The following is a 23,529-nucleotide window of genomic DNA, read 5'->3' on the forward strand; positions in this document are numbered from 1 at the left end:
CTCAGCACTGTAATCCTAGACAGGAGGCTGAGATCTGAGGATTGTGATTTGAAGCCAGCCCAGGCTGGAAAGTCTGTGAGACTCATGGTCGATGAACCAATTAAAAGCTGGAAGTGGAGCTAGGGAGCAAATAAAGCTCAAGCACAGCTCCCAGGCCCTGAGTTCAAGCGCAGACAGCCAGAGACAGACAGACAGACACACACTTCCAGAAAGGCCCCGGAGCTTGGTATTCTCAATTTAGTCCCCACTGCCTCATCCCCATTCCCTGATGGCTCCAGCCGAGGCCCAGCCCAGTCACTTCCAGCCCCCACACCAACCCCCGCCCAAGACTCCAGCTTTCGGCGCTCTCGGTTGCTTCTGCTGCAGCCGCTGCCATGGTGATTAGGTCTCGCGAGAACTGCCGCTGGGTACCACGCAGCTCTCGCGCGATCGTGGAGGTGGGAAGTGTCCCGGGCTTGGGGGTGGGGGTGCGCCGCACAGCCTCCAGTCACCGTCGCGGCTTCCGGTGCTAGGTGGAGGGAAGGAAGGAAGGAGGGAGCCGGGGAGCGGGGCCCGGGGAGCGGAGGCTAGCCGAAGTCGGCCCTGGGAGCTTGAAGGAGCGGAGAGGAGAGAAAGGGAGAGGGAGGAGAGAGCGAGCGCGAGGGCGAGCGCGCGCCGGGCGGATCCTGCGGGGGCGGAGGCGGCGGTCGCGGCGGCGGAGCCGGGAGCTGGAGCAGGTGAGGGGCTGGGGGCGCCAGGCGGGCCCCGCGGAGGGGAAGCGCGGCCCGGGTGGGCGCTCGGGAGGTAGACATCCCTCCTTGCCGGTGCTGCTGGGTCCTGGGCCTTTCGCACCGGAGAACTCCGGCGTCGGGGGCGTCGGGCCAGCCCCGTGCCCGCACCCCCCCCACCCCGCATTTGAAGGACGCCCAGCTCGGGTGGGGGCGGGGGGCGCACACCAATTTGTCCTCGGCCGCGCAGAATGCGGGGCGATCTAGGCTGCTGTTAGGGCTTCACGCCGGCGGAACCTACGGGAGGTGGGCTTAGGGGTGACGGGGTGGAAGGATGTCCTGGAAGGGGGTGATGCGGGGGGTGAGGTCGGGCTGTTTGTATCTTTTTTTTTTTTCTTCTTCTTCCCCCTGTTAAAGAGGCTGGGGATGCTTCTCCCCCCCCCCTTCCCCGTGTCTCTCTCGCTCTCTCTCTTTCTCCCTCCTCGTCCCTTCCCCCTTCCTCTCCCCTCCCTCTCTCCCTCTTCCTCCCCCGCCTTAGCTGTGAGAGCCTGGAGAAAAGCCTTGCTGTGGTTACCCCCCCCCCCCATAATGGGGCCTGGGTCTGGGGGTTAGCAACGGGGCACGCTGGCCAGGCCCTCCACCGTGGAGGTTGCTCCCTGGTTCTTTAAGGAAACAGCAGGTTGGGAAGAGGGCAGCAGGTGGGGAGAGGGTGGTGTGGAGGCTGGAGCAGGGGGAGGGGGATCTGAGCGTGCTCGCAGAAGGGAGGTGGGGCCTTCCCTCCCCCGGTCACTGGCGGGGGCGGTCTCACAGGAGGAGGGAGCATCTTTGTCACTGGGCCCTGAGTTTGTGTCTTCCAATCCGCTTTCTTTCTTTAGGAAGTACGAGGATTCCCGGAACAGAAAATGGAGCCATTGCTTACGCCCCGATCCTTTGAAAGAAGGAGGGGGGAGTGGGAAGGTGAAGTTCCCTGTTAAAACAGGCCACTTGATTATTAGCCAAGTGGTAACATGTTTTGGGGGAGCTCCTTGCTTTCTGGGTTCTATTACTGCTGGTCTTCGTGTGGCCAGATCAGGAGGAATGTGCTTGGGGGAGCTGTGGTATGTAGTCAGGAGTGAGAAGAAATAGTGAGGTCATCAGGGTGAGGGAGAAGTGTAATGTAAAACCTGCCTCTGCTACTGTTGGATTGGGTCACCCCTGGTCTATGGCATGAAAGTTTTATTGGGAAGAGATCTGCTACAGGAGTCTGATTGCCTGGGTCCGTGCAACAGGATAGAATCTAGTCTCTGCATACCTTCTTTCCTGTCCCCTGTCAAACAGATGGAGACACTCTTTGCTGCCATTTTGTCTTAGGTCCGTTAGGTTAATGTGTCCTTTGCTTGTTCTGACACTGGCCAGTGGATGTGTCCTTGCTCTTTGGATCTAAGTTGGAATAATGTATCTGTAAAAACCCCTTCTAAGAAAGAAGCCTGACCCACTGAGGTTTCCTTTTTTTTTTTTTTTTTTTTGCCAGTCCTGGGCACTGTCCCTGAGCTTCTTTTGTTCAAGGCTAGCACTCTATCACTTGAGCCACAGGGCATCTTCTGGCTTTTTCTGTGTATGTGGTACTGAGGATTTGAACCCAGGGCTTCATGCCCTGCTAGGCAAGCACTATACCACTAAGCCACATTTCCAGCCCTGAAGTTTCCTTTTTACCAAATAAATCATTGACCTTGGATTCAGCCAGTAATGGCTCCCATGTATCACGTATTTACCTGCCTCCCAGCATAGAATTATTACTTTGCGTAGTCAAAATTTTTTATATGTGTATGTCTTACTCTTCTGAGACTAGGAGGTTTTTGCTTGCAGGAATTGGATCGCTTCTTTTGTCCCTTAATATTAACTGCACACTGTAGGGAGTGATGGACACCATTTGTGAATGTGTGTGAATGTTTGGCACTCAATAAGGTTTCTAACTACAGTTTAAGGAAAGGGAAAGAGGGTAAGGCCTGGTGGTTGATACTTGTAATTCCCAGCAGAGGAGGCAGAAGGGTGGAGAGTTTGAGGCCAGCCTGGGATACATAGCAAAAGCCTGTCTACAAAGGGCAGAAGTCTAGAAGGTAAGATGGCCAGGCTGTCAGTGAATACACCTGGAGGTCGCTGAACAAGGTTAGTAGTTGTCAGATTTTGTTCTCTTCACTTTCCTCAGAGTGTAGAACAGGCATAGATAACGGATGCTGAGCCCCCAAAATATTTAATGAACACAAAGTCACTGTTTATCTGAAATTTTAGATTTCCTGTTTTCCCATTGTTGGTGAAGGTGTCTCTCCATCAGACCTAATCAAATTGTTTTCAGTGAATGGAAATCCTAGATAACAAGGAGCCAGTATATGTGCTTGGTACCTAGCTTCAAATGGGTACCAGTAAATGGTAGAAGCTGTTGTACTGAATGCAAGCATAAAAGTGAGCAGATAGGGCCTGGGAAGGTAGCTCAGTGGTAGAACACTTGCCTTGCATGCATGAGGCCCTGGGTTCAGTTCCTCAGCACCACATAAGCAAAAAGAAAAAAGCCAGAAGTGGTGCTGTGGCTCAAGTGGTAGAGCGCTAGCCTTGAGCTGAAGAGCTGAGGGACAGGGCCCAGGCCAAGAGTTCAGGCCCCACGACCGGACCCCCCCCCCAAAAAAAAAGTGAGCAGATAACAGGCTAGAATGAAAGTGACATCCCGAGTGCACAGAGGGTCATATTATTGTGTGTATTCATCTTCCCTATATTACTTTTCCACTGTAGACATAATAAGAGGAAATGGATTTACAGGACAGAGAGTACTATTTGTTGATCACAAAAAGGAACCTCCTCCTCCTCCTCCTCTTCTTCTTTTTTTATTTGTTGATCACAAAAAGGAACCTCCTCCTCCTCCTCTTCTTCTTCTTTTTTTTTTTTTTTTTTGCCAATCCTGGGGCTTTAACTCAGGGCCTGTGCACTGTCCCTCAGCTTTTGCTCAAAGCCAGCACTCTACCACTTGAGCCACAGTGCCACTTCTGGCCTTTTCTGTTTCTGTGGTACTGAGGAATCAAGCCCAGGGTTTCATGCGTGCTAGGCAAGCACTCTACCACTAAGCCACATTCTGGAGGAATGTCTTTAAAATCAGATCTGTTAAAGCTGAGTATATAACTGAGAAACTGTGGAATCTTCTTCCCCATATAACTGTAGAAATGGACAGCAAGAGACCTGAGAGTCAAATTATGTTGCTGTGGTTTGACTCTCTTCATTGTTTTGGTTGCAGGTAAATTTAGAAGCATAATGGTATAGTGATTAAGTGGGGGGGGGGGGGGGAATAATTGGAATCATATATTCTGCATCTGGTTTATACTAGTTGCATATATTTTGAAAAATTACTTGTCTTTGCTTAGCTTCATTTTCTTACCTGTAATGATAGTATCCATAGCATTTTCCAAATAGGGTTGTCATGAGAATTAAATGAGATAACAAATGTAAAGCACTTAGTATTGTACAAAGCACATAGTAAGCACCAAACAAATGTTAACTGCTATTAATAATCTACCATTATAAGAGTAAAATAAAATGAACACTCAGGGCTGCCTTAAAGGAGAGGAGTTTATAAAGGAACAACTAGCACCTGCGGTGCTTATGTGGAACAGTGATTGTTACCATGATTTTCTATGCTAGCACTGAAATATTTTTCTCAACATCAGCCCCACAGAGGCGGCTCCTGCTGTCTGAGTGGGAAGGATAGCTGGAGCAAGACAGCGGCCCTCTGCCATCAATTTGAATATAGAGTGAAGATGTGGATTTTTAAGAATGGTGTTTGTTAGAAAAACTTGATGTGATTCTGAGGTAGTAGTTGGGTGTCCTGATTGACCTAGTTGAGAGATTTAGATTCCTCTGTTTCCTTGTTTTATGTGTCTGTCAACACTTTAGAATCTTCCATTTGCTGGGACACTTTCCATTTAGTCATATAAATATGTATATATGTATGTATGTATAGTGTGTATATATATATGTGTGTGTGTGTGTGTGTATGTGTGTGTATAAATACATTGTGCTGATCCTGGGGCTTGAACTCAGGGCCTGGGTACTGTCCCGTACCTTTTTCATTCAAGACTGGTACTCTTTTTAATTTTTTAATTTTTAAAATTTTTAAATTAAAAATTTTTATTTTATAATAATAATTTTTTTATTGTGAAAATACGGTACAGAGGGGTTACAATTACATGGGCAAGATAATGAGTACATTTCTTATCAAGCATTGTTGCCTCCTCCTTTGTTTCCCCAAGGCTGGTACTCTTAACACTTGAGCCACAGCTCCACTTCTCGCTTTTTATGGTGATTAATTAGAGATAAGAGTTTCACAATTTTCTTGCCTGGGCTGGCTTCAAATTGTGATCCTCATATCTCATCCTTCTGAGTAGCTAGGATTAAAGGTATGAGCCACTGGTGCCTGGGTTGTCATATATTTTTTAAAAAATATCTGCCTCTTCATATTTGTTTCACAAAATGCTGTGTTAACATCTATTAATGTAATAGATCTCTTTCTTCTAACATACAAGTAGATGCTAATAGAAGTTTTTGTTTGTTTTGGGAAGTGAGAGTTGAACCTAGGGTCTCACAATTGCTACCACTTGAGCTACTCCTCCATCCTTTTTGGTTTTTCAAGGCTAGCGTTCTACCACTTGAGCCACAGCACCACTTCCGGCTTTTTTCTTTTTGCTTATGTGGTGCTGAGGAATTGAACCCAGGGCCTCAGGCATGCAAGGCAAGCGCTCTACCACTGAGCTACCTTCCCAGCCCTCCTTTTTGTTTTTTATTTTGGTTTAGATACATAGTTTTGATAACTTTGCCTGGGCTAGCCTTGAACTCAAGAGTCTCTCATCTTTTTTTTTTTTGGGGGGGGGGGAGGTCCGGTCATGGGGCCTGAACTCTGGGCCTGGGCGCTGTCCCTCAGCTCTTCAGCTCAAGACTAGCGCTCTACCACTTGAGCCACAGCGCCACTTCCGGCTTTTTTTTTTCTTTTTGCTTATGTGGTGCTGGGGAATCGAACCCAGGGCCTCATGCATTGCAAGGCAAGCTCTCTACCTCTGAGCCATCTTCCCAGCCCCGATTCTCTCATTTTTAATTTTTGAGTAGTTGTATTTACAGGAATGTACCACCATACTTGGCCTAATAAAGCTCTTGATAGTAAAAAGACATGGGGGAACATTTCCAGTCCCACAAAAGTGAAGGCTTTCTATTATAGTCTGGAACAAAATTGACAGAAATAAGAATTCTGTGGATATTTTAGACCTTCGTCTGGACATCTGCAAGGGATCTGTCATACCATTATGGTCCAGAAAGGAAATAGCTTAAGATTTCAGGGATCTACTGTTATTGCCAAATTCCTGAAGAAAGGTGAGATTACTGTGGTAGGTCTTGGGATACTTTTAGCTCTTACATTGTTGGTGAGAGCTTTGTATAATCTTCAGCTTAGGCTGCAGAGTGTGTCAATATTTGAATTTAGGATGCAGGAGAGCATTTGCTCCCCTCCCTCTCCAAACCTGAACTCCTCATTAGCTGGTGCTCTACCACTTGAGCCATGCCTCCAGCATTTTCTTTTTATTGCCATAGTTTTGTTCTTTTTTGAAAAAATAATAATTCAAGTTGGGTACCAGTGGCTCATGCCTGAAATCCTAGCTTCTCTGAGATATGAGGATCACAGTTCGAAATCATCCCAGGCAGGAAGGTTTGTTAGACTTTTTATCTCCACTAAACTACCATAAAAAAGTTGGAAGTGGGGCTGGGAAGGTGGCTTAGTGGTAGAGCGCTTGCCTTGCATGCCTGAGGCCCTGGGTTCGATTCCTCAGCACCACATAAGCAAAAAGAAAAAAGTTGGAAGTGGCACTGTGGCTCAAGTGGTAGAGTGCTAGCCTTGAGCTGAAGAGCTGAGGGACAGCGCCCAGGCCAAGTTCAGGTCCCACGACTGGACCCAAAAAAAAAAGCTGGAAGTATGGGCTGGTAGAGTGCTTGCCTACCTGGTACAAAGCCCAGGGTTCAATTCCTCAGTTCCACATAAACAGAAAAAGCCTGAAGTGGCACTGTGGCTCAAATGGTAGAGTGCTAGCCTTGAGCAAAAGAAGCTCAGGGACAGCTTTGGGGCCCAGAGTTCAAGTTCCCAGACTGGCAAAAAAAAGAAAAAAAAAAAAAAGAAGAAAACAAAAAAGTTGGAAGTAGAGCTGTAACGATTGGTAGAGTGCTTGCCTAGAGCAAAAGCAGCTCAGGAACAGCACCCAAGCCCTGAGTTCAAGCACAAGGACTGGCACCAAAGAAAAACAAAACCCAAACATCATTCAAACTTTAGTAAAATTTACTGAAGTCTAATAGATGAAATACTTCCTTTGGAGCATCGGGGTTGCTCTAGTGGTTGTAGAGAGGGGATCAGAAGCTCTCACATGATTTCCTCTTCCCAGGCTCTGCATCTTATCTAAGAAACCCAAGATCTGAGAACATGGAAACCATATCTCCATTTTGTCAAATCGAGTTACCCAAAGACTACTCTACCCTGAGCTCATAGCTTTTTGCCATCATTAGGGGAAACTATTCTCAGCAAATAAGTTAGTCACTAGTTGCAATTCATTCATGGTGCTAGATGCTGGGGCATGAAACAGCATAGTCCTTGCAGGTAAAAGTTCAGTCTAGTGGAAGATAGATAGCATATCCTTTTCAAACTTCATGTCATACACAGAAACTGCTAAGAGACACAAGCACTTGACTGATCCAACAGCTCTAGCTGCTCTAATCCCTGTCCAGCCATTCGTTCAATGGTTATTGGGATCAGTATTTCCACCTAACCTGGGTTAGAAGCAGTTTGGGAAGTTTAGCCTTTGAAAGCAAAAGATGGGGCTGGGAAGGTGGCTCAGTGGTAAAGCGCTTGCCTTGCATGCATGAGGCCCTGGGTTCGATTCCTCAGCACCACATAAGCAGAAAAAAAAGGCCAGAAGTGGCGCTGTGGCTCAAGTGGTAGAGTACTCGCCTTGAGCTGAAGAGCTGAGGGACAGCACCCAGGCCCAGAGTTCAGGCCCCACGACCGGACCAAAAAAAAAAAAAGCAAAAGACAAATGAGTAAATGATACTGTTCCAAGTCCTAGAGTAGAAATATGTTTGAGATCATAGATAGGCCTTATTCCCTAAGGTAGGAAGTTCCTTCATTTGTATCCTTACGCTGTTGGCAGTAGTTTGCTTTATCCAAACCTGGCTTCCTGTTTGAGCTGTTCACTGCAGTTCCATCATGACTTAAACTGTGAAACCACACTAGAAGCAAAGGTTATTGAGGCCTTAGCCTATTGACCCAGAGTCACTGATGGAGTTTCAGCAAATTTGTATCTGGAAGAGTTTTATGCTCTGGGTATCATGGAAATAGAGATTAGCAGCCATAAAATATATGGAGAGGGAGTAGTTGTAAGCTGATCAGATTCTAAGGGAAAGGCAGCCACAAAGCTTTGGTCAAGAAGGTAATGCCACCGAATGTTCCAAAGAAACAAAGTAGTCTAGTTTTTATCTAGGCACTTTTATCTGACTTGGTCATGTATTCTGAATGAGACTTAGGCATTCTCTGCCCTGACACTCTTGCTGGGTTATCTATGGGCAAAGCTAGACCCCTTCAACAGGGTCTCAAGGTCCTTCATTTTTGAGTTGTGGCCTCCCTTCAGGTTTTCATGTACTGGGGTCTTCTGTAGGACTCTTTTTACCTTTGTTTCCAACTATAACAGAAATTGGCATAAACTCTACTGAATATAAACACTATTTGAGTTAAATGGGTCCTAGTTCTCGTTAGATTGTGCCTGTGTATGTGTGTACACACACCTGTGTGCACATATACTTTAGTCCAGGGCTTAGACTCAGGGCTTCACGCTCTTCTTGCTCAGCTTTCTTGCTCATGGCTGGTGCTCTACCACTTGAACCATTTCTCTAGTTTGGCACTTCACTGGTTAATTGGAGATGAATCCTCCCATACTTTCCTGCCTCTGCAGAGCTTGCTTTGAACTGCAGTCCTCAGGTATCAACTTCCTGACTAGCCATCAACACCAAGCTTGCTCTTTCTTTCTCCCTCCCTCCCTCCCTCCCTCCCTCCCTCCCTCCCTCGCTCCCTCCTTTCCTTCTTTCTTTCTTCCTTTCTTCCTTCCTTCCTTCCTTCCTTTCTTTTTCTTTCTTTCTTTTTCTATCTTCTTTCTTTCTCTCTTTCTCTCCTTCCTTCCTTCCTTCCTTCCTTCCTTCCTTCCTTCCTTCCTTCCTTCCTTCTTTCATTTCTTCCTTCCTTCTTCTGTCCCTAAGCACTTTTTGCTCAAAGCTACCACTCTGCTACTTGAGCCACAGCTCCACTTCTTCCTCTACTTATGACACCTGGCATTTTTTTTTAAAGGGAAGTGTAGAAAGGGAGGGAGGGAGGCTAAACAAATGCAGTCATGCTGTTCAGTATACACTATATGAAAATGACCTATGTAACTTGAGTGTAAGGATGGGAGGGGAAACTAGGGGGGTGGTGGTGAAGGGAAAGGAGGTATAGCCAGGCAGCAGTGTAATACTAGTTACTCAAGAGGCTGAGACATGAGGATTGTGGTTTAAAACCAGTCCCAGCAAGAAAGTCTATGAGACTCTTATCTCCAACTAATCACAAAAAGGCTGAAAATGGAGCTATGGCTCAAGTGGTAGAGTGCTAGCCATAGTCAATAAAAAAAGAAGTCAGAGACAGTGTGCAGGACCTGTACCAAAAAAAAAGTGTAAATATATTTTTTTAATCCACTAGCTTATCATTTTAGGAACCTTTCTGCTTTGACTGAGGTTCTTATTTTGTTTGAGGTAGAGTCTTGTGTAGTCTCCTGGCTGGTCTTGAACACTAGCCTAGGCTACCCTCCTACTCAACAACTGTGCCTCAGCCTCCCAATGACTAGAGTTTTTATGTGGATCTTCTATGGTTTCAAGAGTACTGTAGTATCTCAGCTTTCTATAATATCTGAAGATTGGACCATTTTATATGTTCCATTTTAAGAATGAAGAAAACAATTTTACATATTCCCACCAGACTACTTCCATCTTACTGGGTAGAATTAGTGTGTGACTATCATGACCTGCTCATGGTAAGGTCAGTGTACTCCTTACCTCTCTCAGGCTGAGCTCTTTTCATTCCCTGAAGCCATCTTGACAAAAGTACATCTTAAAGCCTGTCCCTCCCCTCAGCATCTGAACAAAATAGGGGTTCTGTTAGAAGAAAGGAGAGAGTAATGGTTGCAGCCCGTCATTGAGTTCTTTCATCTTAGGTTCCTTTTAGGGTTTCAGCTCACACTTGTCTCCAGGGCTTTATACCTTAACATTTCAAAAAAAAGCGTGTCTGTATGTTTTCCTCCTCCTCCTCCTCCTTCTTCTTCGTCTTCTTCTTTCTTCTTTCTTCTTGGGTCAGTCCTGGGGCTTGAACTCTGGGCCTGGGCACTATCCCTCAGCTCTTCAGCTCAAAGTGAGCGCTCTACTACTTGAGCCACAGCACCACTTCTGGTTTTCTGAGTGGTTTATTGGAGCTAAGCGTTTCATGGCCTTTCCTGCCTGGGCTGGCTTTGAACTGTGATCCTCAGATCTCAGCCTCCTGAGTAGCTATGATTATAGGCATGAGCTACTGGAGCCCACTTGGGTTTTTGTTGTTGTTTTATTTTGTTTGGGTCCTGATCCTGGGGCTTGAACTTAGGGCCTGGGCACTGTCCCTGAGCTTTTATGTCTAAGGCTGGCACTTTACCACTTGAGCAATACCTCTACTTCTGCCTTTTTGGTGGTTAATTAGAGATAAAGAGTCTCATGATTTTCCTGCCTGGGCTAGCTTCAAACCTCTATTCTCAGAGCTCAGCCTCCTGAGTAGCTAGGATTATAGGCATGAGGCATTGGCACCTGGCTCTACCATTTTGATGTTTCACTGCCCCCTCTCTGTTTCCAGTTCTAATTAAGAATTTAGGATTTCTCATCAGTATTACTGTACCTACCAAGTGTTGTTTTTGCTTACAGCTCTCTCATGCGCTCTCTCTCTCTCTCTCTCTTCTGTTTCTCTGTCTCTCTCCAGTTACACTGAGTTTTATGAAGCAGAAGTGATCTTCGGCTCTGTATTCCTAGTTTAGTATGTGTAATGTTTGATGAGTGGATGGACGCTGGTATCCCAAAGTTTCATGGCTTTGGGTGATCTTTGAGTCCAATAGAAGTTGCTGAGATACCAATTTAGCAGTTTTTGTATTCCTATTTCAGTACCTTTTTTTTTTTTTTTTTAAATTCAGGGCCATATAATTGCTGGGCAAATGCTGTACCACCTGGCTTCCAGCCCTCTTTCAGTGCTTTTGAGACAAAAACTGAAGTGTTTACATATGTCACAAGCCACTGCACCAAGGAGACTAAATATAGGCAAATCCTGCTTTTTCCCCCCTTAAATTGTCTTGGTCTTTTGATTAATATTGTTAAAAATAGCATATCTATTAATGATACCTCAATTTGAAAATTATCTGGGACCACAGCTGCTATTACACTGTACCCTGCAGAGCAGCAGAGCATTTTTGAGACTGTTCTTCTCCTGGACTCTGTGAAGAGGAGGGGATGGAGCCAGGAGTTCCCCAGGGATGTCATGGTACATTACCCTGATCTGGCACTGCAATCCAGTGGGAGACATGTATGTGGTAGACCGCGGTGTGATTGTCAGAAAGGCATTGAGTCAGGCACATTTCTGCAAAAGCACATACAAGCCAAGATGGCTGATCAGCCAACTGCAGCAGCCTCCCCTGAGTAGTAGGGGAGTGCTTGGTGAGTGGTTCTCATTTAAGGACATCTCAGTTGAGTGTGTGTGTGTATATGTACGCATGTTTGGCATGCATCTTTGAACTCCAGACATCATGCTCTTGTTAGAATTTTTCTATCACTGCTGGTGTTGTACTCCTTGAATCACACCACCACTTCTGACTTTTGTTTCGCTGGTCCTGGGACTTGAACTCAGGTCCGAGGTGCTGTCTCTGAGCCTCTTTGTATTCAAGGTTAGTGCTCCACCACTTGAGCCACAGTGCCACTTCTGGCTTTTTCTGAGTAGTTTATTGGAGATAAGAGTCTCATGGGACTGGGAGTGTGGCTTAGCAGAATGCTTGCCTAGCATTCATGAAGCCCTGGGTTTGATTCCTCAGTACCACATAAATAGAAGAAGCTGGAAGTGGTGCTGTGGCTCAAGTGATGGAGTGCTAGCCTTGAGCAAAAGAAGCTCAGGGACAGTGCCCAGGCTCTGAGTTCAAGCCCCAGGATTGGCCAAAAAAAAGAATCTAATGGACTTTCCTGCCTGGATTGGCTTCAAACTGTGATCCTCATATCTCAGCTTCCTGAGTAGCAAGATTACAGGGGTGAACTACCAGCACCCAGCCACTTCTGATATTTTGCTCATTAATTGGAAGTAAGAATCTCTCAAATTTTTTCTTCCCAGACTGACTGGCTTTACCATGATCCTCAGATCTTAGCCTTCTGAGTAGCTAGGGTTACAGGTGTCAGCCACTAGGGCCCACCTTCTCATATAAAATTTCAGTCAGCCAATGTGCTAGATTGAACTGTATTGGAGAATGGCTTTGGAGCTCTTACTGGTTAATGCTTCTGATAATAAAAAATTGTCTATAAAATGAAATATTGAGATGTCCTCTTTGCTAAGAGATATTACTATATTCCATTTCCCATCTTAAGTCACTCTTCTAACAACCCATAGAACCCTGGCATTTTGCCCTATCAACACAGGAGTACCATCTTTGGTAAAGAATAACTAGGCAATATCACACATAGGGAAATAGACTGTGGTTTGCTTGTTTGTTATTCAACTTACTGTAGATTTTTAGGAATGCATTCTAGAGTTGGCTGTATAGTCAAAAAAGGATTTTTTGGGGGGGGGGCAGTCATGGGGCTTGAACCCTGGGCCTGGGTACTGTCCCTCAGCTCTTCAGTTCAAGGCTAGCACTCTACCATGTGAGCCACAGCACCACTTCCAGCTTTTTCTCTTTATGTGGTGCTGAGGAATCCAACCCAGGTCCTCATGCATGTGAGGTAAGCACTCTACCACTGAGCTACCTTCCCAACCCCTAGCCAAAGATTTTATATTTATAGCACAAAGCTAAAAGCTGCCACTCTCCCAGTAGTAAGACAGTATACTATCTGGTAAATAGGGATAGAGGAAGTCAGGACTAGAAAGCCAGCATCCCCTTTGGAATGCTGATTTAAGTCAAACTATTGATTATACTTAGAGTCATGGTATCTATTAATTTCAAGGCCTTTGACGGGTCTAGGGAGACATGTGGTATTTAATCAGAAACTCATCAGATCCATTATATATTAAATGGCAAGGGTAATTTTCACCAAATCCCGTCCACTGATCATACAAATCCACAATTTATTGCTACGAGACTCACATCATTCAAGGGCCTTACTATCATTTGCCAGGAAAGAGAATTGGTCTAATACTAAGGTCAGATTTTTCTTTTCCTTTAAAAACTTTTTAAAATTCAATTTCATCCATTGTGGGGCTCAGACTTAGGGCATGGGCACTGTCCCTGAGCTTTTATGCTCAAAGTTAGCACTCTTCCACTTTGAGCCACAGCTCCACTTCTGGTTTTCTGGTGGTTAATTGGAGATAAGAGTCTCTCAGATTTTCCTGCCTGGGCTGTCTTCAAACTGTAATCATCAGCTTCCTGAATAGTTAGGATTATAGGTGTGAGCCATTGGCATCTGACTAAATTTTTTTTTTTTTCCGGTCATGGGACTTGAACTCTGGGCCTGGGTATTGCCCCTCAGCTCTTCAGCTCAAGGTTAGTGCTCTACCACTTGAGCTACAGCACCACTTCTGGTTTTCTGGTGGTTAATTGGAGATAAGAATCTCACAGCCTTTCCTGTTGGGACTGGCTTTGAATCAAAATCCTCAGATCTCAACTTCCTGAGTAGCTAGGATTATAGGCATGAGCCACATCGCCCAGCTAATTTTTTTTTAATTAAGTAGTTGTACAAAGAGGTTTTAATTTCATAAGTCAGGTTATGAATGCAATGCATCTTTGTGTGTGTGTGTGTGTGTGTGTGTGTGTGTGTGTGTAAGTGTAAGTGTGTGTTGGTGCTGGAGCTTGAACTCATGGCCTGGGTGATGTTTCTGAGATTCTTTGCTCAAGACTAGTGCTCTGCTAATTGGGCCACAGCTCCACTTGCTGCTTTTTGGTGATTAGTTGGGGATGACAGCCTTACAGACTTCCCTGCCTGGGCTGGCTTGGAACCTGGATTCTCGGATCTCAGCCTCCTGAGTAGCTAGATTACAGACTGAGCCATCAGTGCCCACCTACAGTGCATCTTGATCAGTGTCACCTCTTCCATTTCTCCCATCTTTCCCAGCCTCACCCATACTCTCAACTTACTAAGTTATCCAGGATGACAGTTTAGCCGAGAAGTAAATAAAAAAATAGTGTCAAATGCTGTGAAACAAGGGATATTGATTCCTCATGTTTTTCAAACTCTGTAGTAGTACAGTCTCCTTTGTTTTTGTTGTACTTCGATTTTGAACTCAGATCCTTGAGCTTGCTAGATTGACACTTTACTACTTGAGCCCTACCTCTAGCCTTGCTTTTGCTTTTTGCTGGGGTTATTTTGGAGATGGAGTCTAGTGGACTTTTCTGCCTGGGCTGGCCTCTAATCTTGATCCTTCAGATTTTAGCCTCCTGAGTAGCTAAGATTACAGGCATGAGCCACTGGCTCCTGGCTCATTATAGAATTCTTAAATCATTTCCATGAGCACTAGTTGCTCATGGAAGAAATGTGTGCTATAAATTCAGTTTGAATCTGGCCCAAAGCCTAGTAATACCAGATCTTTAAAGCAAAGTATCATCTTTGTTTTATCTCCGAAAGACTTGGGGAAGGTTTACATTTCTGGAAATGAGGGTGGCAGAGCCAGAAGTCTAACTACCACAGATAGCCAGGGTTGATGTCATCTAATCTTACTAGCTAGACAGAGTCTCCCTTCTGTCTTGGGTTTTTAAAAGCCCATATGCCTGAGTGGGTTGTGGCTGGAAGGGAGGAAGGATGGTTAGTGGGTGACTTGGATGAAGTTTAGCCCTAAGGTGCAGCCAGGCCCTTTCCCTGGAATGTGAGCCCCGTGGGTCAGGAGCATGGTTCATCTAGAGAACCTTGGAAGCACCACGCCTGGTTCATTAGTAGATGTCTGGGGAAGCCTTTGAAGATGAAACACTTCATAAGCACTTATTGTTTGTGTTTCCTGGACAAACTAGTACTTTGGTCTCCAAGGACTGTTGATCTGGCTTCTTAGCACTTGTCTGGAATTTGCTGCAAATTAAGTAGGAAAAATAAAACATAATAAGAAACAAACAAGCCTGAAGAAATTTTTGAAAAAAACCCAAACCACTGACCTTCCACCAAACCTCCATACTTTAGCTTCTAAGTAGGATTCTTTACCATCTACCTTTCACATTCTTGGTTTGTGTGCATTCTGTCTTGACCTGTTTCTTCTTCTGTGTGTGTGTGTGTGTATGTGTGTGTGTGTGTTTTCCAGCCTCCAGCCTCTATAGAAATTGCCAGCAGCTGACATATGGTGATTGCTGAATAAGCTGCTCACTGACGCATGCCTCCTGCAGGCATGGAGATCTGGCTGGCCTGGGTGGTTCTGAACTCCCATTTCATGATTGTTTCATAGATTGTGCCACAGAGAAAGGAGAGGAGAGATGAATAGATGAACCTGTAATTTTGTCTGTTGGTGACAATGGCCAGGAGCAGATGGGTGTTTTGTATCTTTCTTTCTTTTTTTTTTGAGTGCTGATCCAGGGCCTGGGCGCTGTCCCTGAGTTTATTTGCCCAAGATTAGCACTCTACCACTTTAGCCACAGCTCCACTTCCGATTTTCTGGTGGTTAATTGGACATAGGGTCTTACAGACTTTCCTGCTCAGGTTGGCTTTGAACCTCGATCTTCAGATCTCAGCCTCCTGAGTAGCTAGTATTATAGGTGTGGGCCACCACCACCTGGCTTACACATCTAGTGAAGTCTTACACTGCCAGTGAAGTCAGTAGAGACCTTAGGAGTTACTTCAGTTATTCAGTTATACTATAGGCCGCTGTTTGAGGTATTAGGGACACAACAGTGGAAAAAAATGAAGCAAAAAAACCCAACACTGACATAGTAGGAGAAGTAAAAATACAGCCAGCAAGCTGGGCGCTGGTGGCTCACGCCTGTAATCCTAGCTACTCAGGAGGCTGAAACTGGGAGCAGAGACAAACCAGTGAACACTCAGGATCCTTGTTCTGAGGATCATAGTTCAAAGCCAGCCTGGGCAGGAAAGTCCCCGAGATACTTATCTCCAACAAACCACCAGAAAACTGGAAGTGGTGCTGTGGGTCAGTTGTAGAGCAATAGTCTTGAGCTGAAGAGCTGAGGGACAGCAGCCAGGCCCAGAGTTCAAGCCCCACTACCGACCCCGCCCCCCCCAAAATACAGCCAGCAATCATGCTATAATGTGTCCCATGGTGATAAATATTCTGAAGAAAAGTGGGATAAAGGTGGTGGTGTGTGTTACATAGGTTGTTAGGGAAGGTGTCTTAGCTAGATGACATTGGAACAGATACATGAAGGATATAAAGGAATAGTCTATGAAGGTTTCTTGGTAGAGGACTGTAAGTATAAAAACTTTGAGGGAAGAAAATATTGGAGAGGGGCTGGGAAGGTGGCTCAGTGGTAGAGTGCTTGCCTTGCATGCTCGAGGCCCTGGGTTCGATTCCTCAGCACCACATAAGCAAAAAGAAAAAAGCCGGAAGTGGTGCTGTAGCTCAAGTGGTAGAGCGCTAGCCTTGAGCTGAAGAGCTGAGGGACAGCGCCCAGGCCCAGAGTTCAGGGCCCATGACCGGACCCAAAAAAAAAAAAGAAAATATTGGAGAATTGGAATGGAAAACAGGAGATCTGGTAAAAGAGAGTTTGGATTTTGTCAAAATGGCACTATAAATCCACCGGAGGATTTTGAATGGCCTGGTTTTGGTTGAAAAAAAAAAATCACTGGCCACTATGTGGAGAATAGGCTGAAGGGGTTAAGGAAGAGTCAGGGAATGGTATGACTACCTGGGATATTTGTGGTTGAGAGAGAATAAAGGATCAACCTATTTTAGGAATGCTGCTTATTTCTTCATCGTTTAGGTTGGTATGAAGGAAGATGGAATTGGAGAATTACAGGCAAGGAAGAAGCAGTCTCTTGATTAGAACAAAGTGTAGACCTTGGGAAACTGGCAAGTCTGAACTTTGTCAGGAGTCACAGAGAGCCACTCCTCATTCCACTCCCTCCTCTCTACCCTTTTCAGAAGTCTCAGGGTAAGATTGGGGGAGGGAAGCACATAAATGATCTTGCAGTGCCTTGGGGTATAGTATAAAATGTCAGAACTGAAGGGATTAAAAAAAAAAAAACACCAGAGTGAATCCCCCTCCCCTGGGAAAATAAAGTTAACTTTCCCAAAGTCATAGTAGATTTGTCGCAGAACAAGGATTCTGAGTGTTCACTGATTTGTCTCTGTTCCCAGTTTCAGATGTGGTGTGGGATTCACAGTCCCTTCAGGCTCTCAGTTTGTAGTAATGAACTCCAGCCATGACTTCAGCAAATTCAGTGTACATGAAGTTCTGACAAACAAATGGTGGTAATAAGTTTTGCCTTTCTTTTGCCTAGGATCAAGTCTTTCAGACAAGAGACCTGGTTTTAAGTCTGTTTTTAACCAGACTTCCACTGACCTCCACTTGGGCCCCACTATCCTCAGAAAACAGCTGCTGTAATCATGGGCAATATCTTTGGAAATCTTCTTAAGAGCCTGATTGGGAAGAAGGAGATGCGCATCCTAATGGTGGGCTTGGATGCTGCAGGAAAGACCACCATCCTGTACAAACTGAAACTGGGGGAGATCGTTACCACCATCCCTACCATTGGTAAGCTTGTGTGTGGTCTTTCGTGCTATAGGCTAGGCAGGGCATCAGCTTACTCCTAGATCCCCCAGCTGGCCTCTTCTCCCTAGGCAAGTCCCATGTATTTTGTGTCTCCCCCCCCCCCCCAAAAGGATCACTTACTAGCTTACTAGCAGGTGTTAGAGCTGGAATTTGCCTACCTACTACAGCCCTCCCTCATGAGGGAAGTTCCCCCCACCCCAACAGTTGCCCTCAGGCACTAGAGTTGGTTTGTTCTCTGTGTTCTTTGGAAAGCCAAGTAAAGGGCTTTGATGTTCCTGCCAGAGGCCTGAACTTGCTCTGGTTTAGATCTTCAGTGGCCAATCCTGGTTAAGACTTGCTTACGAGAGGGAGAATATTTGCTGCGTAGATGGGGACACTGGTTCATTGTCATCAGTTCTGTATTTGGAGTTCCAGGATTGTAGCTTTTTTCTCATTTTTTATGTTGCCTATCAGCACATCTTAGCCTAGGCAAACTGTGGTGGTCAAGGTACATGAGTAGAACTGGTTAGATAGAGAGCCAAAGACTGAATGAACAAGTTGGGAAGGTTGATTCACGTTACCCCAGTGGCTAAGTTTCCTGGTTGGGGCTTCCTCATCTGCTTTGATTTCTCTTTATAGGTTTGCTTTATGGCCTTCTGGCTACTTGGTCAAATATCATCAGACGTGGGGCAGTCTCAGCTTTTCATGATTGGTATCATGACCAAGGCTGGGAGGAAATAGGTCCAAACTAGTTGGGGCATTGTAGGTCTGGTGTTTGAAGCCAACTTGTCATTTATTTATTTGTTTGTTTTCCTCCAAGGGTTTAATGTGGAGACAGTGGAATATAAGAATATCAGCTTCACAGTGTGGGATGTAGGTGGCCAGGACAAGATTCGACCCCTCTGGAGACACTACTTCCAGAACACCCAAGGTATGGCAGATAAAATTCCCAGGGCTGTTATGTGTTGATTGGATATGAGTAGAGGGTGGCTGTCTTATTTGGTTATAGGCAGCCAACCTTTACTCTGCTGTGGCTCCAGGTGGTAAAGATGAGGAAAAAAGAGAGCATGTATTTGGAGGGTGTGAGGAGGGTGTTGTTTTTTGGTGATGGGGGAGGGGAACATCTGTCATCTCTGTGCAGCCCATGCTCTGCCTCCCCAGGCTTGATATTTGTGGTTGATAGCAATGATCGGGAGCGAGTAAATGAGGCTCGGGAAGAGCTGATGAGGATGCTGGCAGAGGATGAGCTGCGGGATGCTGTGCTCCTTGTCTTTGCAAACAAACAGGTAAGATCTCTTCCCCTTCCCTGAATTTAAGAGCCGGCAACCTTGCTGTGGAAACCATGGGCTATTGGGCCTATGGTATGGGAAGTCCTGTAACTGCTCTCAATGTGGAAATGTAGGAAGCATGAACATGGGCTTCTTTGTGCCCCTCTTATTGTCTCCCACCCATCTTCACTTAGTAACACATTGGTGTAATAGGTACATCACCTCTGCTCTTTCTTTGATTTCCCCTGTTGTGTACTTTATTGGAACTGCCCTTACTTTGGCTGTCAGACAGACTTGATTCTTTAGCCTGTCTGAATTACCTGTTTCTCAACTATCCCTTTCCTTGGTTTCCAGCTCTTCAATGGGATAATATGAAAGATCTGGAGTTCTAAGATGACAGAGTCCAAAGTAGCCCCTTCAGATCTTGGTCTGGGTTTCCTAAGAGGAAGGAAGGGAGAAGGTCCTGGTACATGTCTTTTTGGTAGATGGGTGCTCTAGAAGTCTTTGAAAGATCCTGAGGTGCTTTTGTGTGTCTCCCTCATTCCCCAGGACCTGCCGAATGCTATGAATGCTGCTGAGATCACAGACAAGCTTGGCCTGCATTCGCTGCGTCACCGCAACTGGTACATTCAGGCGACCTGTGCCACCAGCGGGGATGGGCTGTATGAAGGCCTGGACTGGCTGGCCAATCAGCTCAAAAACAAGAAGTGAGAGCCAGGCAGTCCTGTCCAACTGCCCCACCCACCCTGACATACCTGTTGTGTCCCCACCCCAGCCCTTCCCACCCCTTCCTTCCCATTGCAAGTGTGGCTAAGGCCTTGGGTATCATGTCCGCATGCCCAGTAAGAGCCTTGCCTCCCCTTCCTCCCCTCCTCTCCTTTCTGCCCTATCCACTGACATGACCCAATTGCTGTCCTGATGATGAATCATTCCAATTTACTGGATTTAAAACAAAAATGAGGTTGTTATGGTTTCATGGGGTGCCCCTCTCTTCTTACCCTTTGGGTTTTGGGAAGTAGAATGGGGTATTCTCTCTTTGCATTGTTTGGCACTGGTTGCTGTGCTCTTGGCATCTGAGTCCCTTCCCTGTCTCCCCTCCCCCAGGCCCCTTTCCTACTCCATCTTCCTTTCCTTCAACACCCTCTCCTCATTCTACATGGAAATTGCACGGGCCTCTCTGTGTGTGCGTGCATGTGTGCGCCTGTATATACATGTATAGAGAGATATATATGTGGGGCCAGGGGAAAGGTTGGGGGGAGCACAGCTCAGGGCTTACAGCCAGGACACTGCCCACTGGAGCCGGTCATCTATCCCTTCCATGTTGGTGAACTGTAAGGAAGGTGGGATGCTGGACTGCCCCAGTCTGAGACTCATTTTTTCCTTTCTATGGGTAGTTGTTTCTGAATGATAGGACAGATGATGGGTTCTACACAGTCATCAGGGGGTGGCATTTATCTCTACATGACTGTTTGCAAGGAATACCATTCTGCTCTGCTTGTTAGGAGAGAAGAACCCACTCAAGCCCAGAGTGTTCAACTGATCTCTACCATCCTTAGATCTGTTCTTCAGGAGTTTAAGTAGGGGAGGTGGGGATAGCAAGACTGTTGTATGTTTTGAACCCAGGGTGTGGATGGGTGGGATATGGTATCATGGGGAAGGCCTCAGGTTTTCCATTTTCATTCTCTTGTTATTAGGAGGTGAAGCATGGACAGGCCTGTTTCTATCCTCTCCCCTTTCCGCTTATCTTCTGATCTTAAGGGCTGGGTGATTTTATCCTTTGTTAGAAGTTTTCTTGCCCTAGTAGTTCTGCTGGCCTGATCAGGGCTGAGTGGGTGGTTTAATGAGAAGCCACGGAGTGGGGGTGACGTAGCAGACCTCAATATCAAACCCTCTACTCTGATTCTCTTTTTCTAGACCAGGACAAGCTAACCAATGGAGGTTTTTTTTAAAATTGTTTCCAGGCCTGCAGATTATCCTTGCTGTCTTCTCTTCTCTAGTCCAACAGCTTTCCTGGTCTTTTTTACCCATTCCCATTAATGAATCTGGGGATTAGAGTGGAGGATAATGGGACCCTAAGTGCTTGTTGGTGCTGGTGGGATGCAGTGGTCTTGAGGGTCCTCCCCTCACTATCCTGTATTGTTCAGAAGCTGCTGTTACAGTATCTGTGTAGGGGGCACTTGTACTTGAGGTCCTGGCCTAGGGCCTGACTCACAGTTTCTGGGAAGCTGTGGCTGTTTGTAGGCTCCTGTGTGTATGCTGGCTGTGCCCTGAGCTCCAAGACAGCTGCCTGTAACCTATCTGCTAAAGTCAGGGCCCAGGGCCCTCAGCATGACTGAGAGACCCCAGAAGGACTGTCCGAAGCCCTACTCCATGGAGTCAGGCTTCCTGTCACCCTTGTCTATAAACAGGCAGATTCTTACCCCCTGACCCCACTCCAGATGGACTGTGAAAGATTTCAGGGGTATCTCCCTCAGTGCCAGTTACTTTGTGATGTGTTATTAAGATGTAGGTATGTGCAGGTGTCCTGCTCTCTAGGCCTGTGTGTGTGTGTGTGTGTGCGTGTGCGCGCGTGTGTGTAGTATGTGTGTGTGTGTATAGTATGTGTGTAGGGGGTTACTGGAGGTTGTATTTTATTTTACAATGGATTCATTCCTCTGATTCTACAGATGCTTCCCTCCATTTTTTTTTTTTGCTCTCCTGATTTTCCATGTCTTGCCTGTTGCCTCTTCTCCTCTGAATCCTTTCCTTTGCTGCCTTTATTCATTCACTGCTGTTGCCTATTTTTTTTCCTTCTCTGATTCTCCACCCCACTTCGTTGTTGGTGAAGATTTTGCCTCTTTTCCTGCCCTGTTACCTCTGAGACCCTCCCTAAGTTAGATAGATGCCAGTTCAAAATAGGCTTTCCTTGCTTCAGGCCTCACCCATTCCCTCTATTTTGGGGGGCTGCCAGGACCAATTTGGGGCTGCAGGTGCAAGGAAGCTGCCTTGGGGGTTGTATTGTGCTGCTCCAGATCTGTCCAGCAGGGGGTGGTAAATGCTCTTGGTAGTGTCCCTGGCTCAGAGGCCTTTTGGGCAGGGTGATTCTGTATTGCCATTCACCTTACAGCTGTTTTGGAACAGGGTGTTTATTCCTATTCTATCCACTCCCTTCCTGGCTTTCTTCAGGTGGGTTTAAATTTATGCTTTCTCTCTCTTTCCAGCATTCTTCCTGGGACTCCCCTTCCCCTCCCCCAGGTTTGTTTGTGGTGTTATAGTGCTAAATGCAGTTCTGAAGTGGTTTTTCTCCTTTTTCTTCCTCTGGATATAGACTGTATATGTTTAATAATTCACCTTCTCTATCCTTGCTCAAAATGTGGGATAACGCAATGACTGTGACCCTGGTTGGAAATTAAACATGTTTTATGCAGCTTTGGAGCAGACCTTCATCCTTGATGTGCAGCAGCTGTGTGGAAGTGGGTTCCTGGTGAAGGTAGTCTTGCTTCTGGTCCCTCTTTCTAGACTGCTTCTTCTGGCAATGGGAACACCTGAAGGGTGGATGGAAAGTGACAGAGGACTTTGGGCCTGCTGGGAAGACTGCTTATATCCTCCCATCCTACTCCACAGGGGCATCCAAATTAATTAGGCACCAGAGTATGAGAGCTCTGTGGCCTTGCTCTACTAGTTATGAAGGCTAAACCATGAATTCAGCTGTATTTATCACCTGTTGGTAGACAGTGATTGGAAAACTTCACATTTCCTCTATTCTCAGGCCTTCCTGTCCCCATCATCAAGTGATTCTAGTTTGAAATACAGTCCCCTGATGCATCAGTTGGAGTCCCCTCCTGCGTAGGTCTGGACTTTGGCAGTAATAAGCACGAAGGATAAGCATCTAGGTAGTGTAATGAACTTGATTCTTTTACAGTCTATGGCCCTGCACAACTCTACTTCTGGGAAATGGTTCCCCTTTGTCAGGAAGCCATCCTTCATCCAGAGATTGCACAAATATCTTAGAGAATGGTCTTTTTTTCATAAAACCTCCATTATCCCATCCTTTTCCCACCCCTGCCCATTCCTGTCCCTGCACTTCTAAAGGTGCTATCCTTAAGCTGGGTGAGCCAAGCAGCCCTCCTGTTCTCACTACTCTCTTAAACTTTTAGTGAAGAGGTCTCAACCCACTGTGGTGGGAAGAAGACAGAAACTAGGCACGTAATAAATTTGAGTCCCAAGTACCAATGTGAAGTCTATGATATGTATTCAGTCAGCCCCTCTGTTGCCTTCCTTGCCAATTGTCCTTTTTAGCCCGTGACCTATTATTAATGTTATTTACTTTAAGGACTTTTAAGTGCTTCTTGCCCATATTTGGCCTTCAAACTACTCCAGTCAGACACCCCTGTATCAGTCTGTAGCTTCAAGCATTATCCATTTCCCCTCAACATCATGTGATACTTTTCCTCCTTCAAGGCTTCTTCAAGGTTCTACTTGATGACTGATTGCTATTAACAGCACCTTTCCCAAGTGCTTTGTGTGTTAATAAATATATAAATCCCAGCACTGTATTTTTTATAAGACAGTAATAATGGATCATTTTAGCTGACTACAAGCCACTGTGTGTTCGAGACACAG

The 23,529-nt window shown here is 45.8% G+C and overlaps 1 protein-coding gene across 1 annotated transcript; it reads left to right on the forward strand.

Annotated features, from left to right (window-relative positions):
- Positions 1-469: 469 nt before the first annotated feature.
- Arf3 (ADP ribosylation factor 3) lies at positions 470-22,333 on the forward strand. Its single transcript, XM_042677435.1, has 5 exons — positions 470-716; positions 17,409-17,662; positions 18,480-18,590; positions 18,821-18,945; positions 19,477-22,333. The coding sequence occupies exons 2-5, from the start codon at positions 17,515-17,517 to the stop codon at positions 19,636-19,638; spliced, it is 546 nt and encodes a 181-aa protein (XP_042533369.1). The 5' UTR covers positions 470-716; positions 17,409-17,514; the 3' UTR covers positions 19,639-22,333.
- Positions 22,334-23,529: the final 1,196 nt, after the last annotated feature.

This window comes from Dipodomys spectabilis, unplaced genomic scaffold (genome assembly GCF_019054845.1).
Source record: "Dipodomys spectabilis isolate Male_0828 unplaced genomic scaffold, ASM1905484v1 ptg000039l, whole genome shotgun sequence".
Taxonomy (NCBI): Eukaryota; Metazoa; Chordata; class Mammalia; order Rodentia; family Heteromyidae; genus Dipodomys; species Dipodomys spectabilis.

What these genes read in the sequence shown, in the direction of transcription:
- Arf3 (XM_042677435.1), top strand. Translation starts at nt 17,515, where the DNA reads ATGGGCAATATCTTTGGAAATCTTCTTAAGAGCCTGATTGGGAAGAAG. An exon ending in TACCACCATCCCTACCATTG is followed by an intron (nt 17,663 to 18,479) that starts GTAAGCTTGTGT and finishes TTTTCCTCCAAG; the next exon opens with GGTTTAATGTGGAGACAGTG. An exon ending in CTACTTCCAGAACACCCAAG is followed by an intron (nt 18,591 to 18,820) that starts GTATGGCAGATA and finishes CTGCCTCCCCAG; the next exon opens with GCTTGATATTTGTGGTTGAT.